We start from the raw sequence: 1,710 nt of genomic DNA on the forward strand, positions 1-1,710 counted from the left end.
TTAGTTGCCCGGCAACGGCGAGGGGCCAACCACGCGACGAGCTCGGGGGCCAATGGGAGCGCGCGAAGGTGGAACCCGGAAGGCGACGCGGGGAGTCGCCCGGCAACGCTAAAGGGGGGGGGCGTCACGTGAGGCGCGCCGGGCCAATGGGAGCGCGCGAAGGCGGAACCCGGAAACGGCCCGGTGCGGGGCGTTGCCTGGCAACGCCGAAAGGGCGGGGGGTCACGTGACTCCGCCGGGGAGCCAATAGAAGACGGGGAAAGGGGCGGTGCCCGCGGTCACGCGGGCGGGGCGGGCCAATCGCCGGCGAGCCAGCGCGGGGGGGGGCGCGGCGCTGTCATGGCGGACGGGGAGCGGTCGCCGCTGCTGCCGCCCGAGGCGGGGCCGGGCCCGGGCGGGGCCGCCGCCGGTGAGCTCCGGGGAAAGGGGTGGGGTGGCGGGGTGTTGTAAGCGACCCCTCCTCTTCTTTCCTTCCCTCTCTCTTCCTTCCAGGCGCTGGCGGGGAGGCCCCGCCACCCTACTCGCCGCTGGGCAGCCCCGAGGAAGGGGCGGCTCCCGGGGCCGGCGGGGCTGGACCGGGAGGCGCCGGCGGGTCGGGTCCGCCCGCCGTGACGTGCCGGGTGTGCCAGCGGCCCATCAGCGTCGAGGGCAAGACGCACCAGCACGTGGTGAAGTGCGGGGGGTGCGGGGAGGCCACGGTGAGGGGGCGGGGCCTGGAGGGGGAGGGGGGCGTGGTCAGAACCGGAAGGGGAAGGGGAGGGGCTAAAGTGTGGGGGGAAGAGGGCGTGGTTTGTTGTGGGAGGGGCTTCGAGGGGGTGTGGGGGCGGAGCCTAAAGGGGGTGGGACCAACCAGGGTCTAAAGGGGCGGGGCCTTAAGGGGGGTGGGATAAAGAGGGTCTAAAGGGGCGGGGCATAAGGGGCGGGGCTAAAGTTGGTGGTGGGGTTTTGGGGGCAGGGGGCGGGGTCGGAAGGGGGGCGTGGTCAGAGCAGGAAGGGAAGGGGAGGGGCCAAAGTGTGGGGGAGAAGTGGGCGTGGTTTGGTGTGGGAGGGGCTTCGAAGGGGCGTGGGGGCGGAGCCTAAAGGGGATGGGACCAAGCGGGGTCTAAAGGGGTGGGACCTTAAGGGGGGTGGGACAAAGAGGATCTAGAGGGGCGGGGCCTAAAGGGGCGGGGCCTAAAGGGGTGTGGCTCAACGGCTGGTCTGGAGGGGTGGGGTTTTGGAGGGGGAGGTGCTTGGGCTGGATGGGCGTGGCCTGAGGGGGGCGGGGCTTATGACGGAACCTCCTCTCTGGGAATGGGCGGGGCTAAAGCGGGCGGTGGGAGTTTTAGGGGGCAGGGCCCTGCCCTGAGGCCACACCCCCTCCCCGAAATCCCAGCCAATCCGCACGGCCCCCGGCGGGAAGAAATACGTGCGGTGCCCCTGCAACTGCCTGTTGGTGTGCAGGGCCTCGGCCCAGCGCATCGCCTGCCCGCGGCCTTACTGGTCAGACTGGGAGCACTGGGAGGGGCGTGGGGAGGCGCTGGGAGGGGGCGCTGGGCCATACCGGGATCGTTTTGGGTGTCCCTGGGCCATACTGGGAGCACTGGGGGTCACTTTGGGTGTCCTTGGGCCATACTGGGAGCACTGGGAGGCGTCATTGGGCCATTCTGGGAGCACTGGGCAGGGTTGCTGGGCCATACTGGGATCACTAGGAAGGGTGTCTGGGCCATA

General features: G+C 70.8%; 1 protein-coding gene across 1 annotated transcript in view; it reads left to right on the forward strand.

Annotated features, from left to right (window-relative positions):
* Window positions 1-339: 339 nt before the first annotated feature.
* Window positions 340-1,710, forward strand: part of PIP4P1 (phosphatidylinositol-4,5-bisphosphate 4-phosphatase 1) — a 3,619-nt gene continuing 2,248 nt past the window's right edge. The window contains exons 1-3 of the mRNA XM_027708547.1: window positions 340-409; window positions 493-698; window positions 1,376-1,482. Of these exons, the coding sequence (XP_027564348.1) occupies window positions 340-409; window positions 493-698; window positions 1,376-1,482 (383 nt within the window). The remainder of the gene's footprint in view (window positions 410-492; window positions 699-1,375; window positions 1,483-1,710) is intronic.

The sequence above is a fragment of the Neopelma chrysocephalum genome, unplaced genomic scaffold, assembly GCF_003984885.1.
Source record: "Neopelma chrysocephalum unplaced genomic scaffold, ASM398488v2 Primary Assembly neopelma1_96306, whole genome shotgun sequence".
NCBI classification, from domain to species: Eukaryota; Metazoa; Chordata; class Aves; order Passeriformes; family Pipridae; genus Neopelma; species Neopelma chrysocephalum.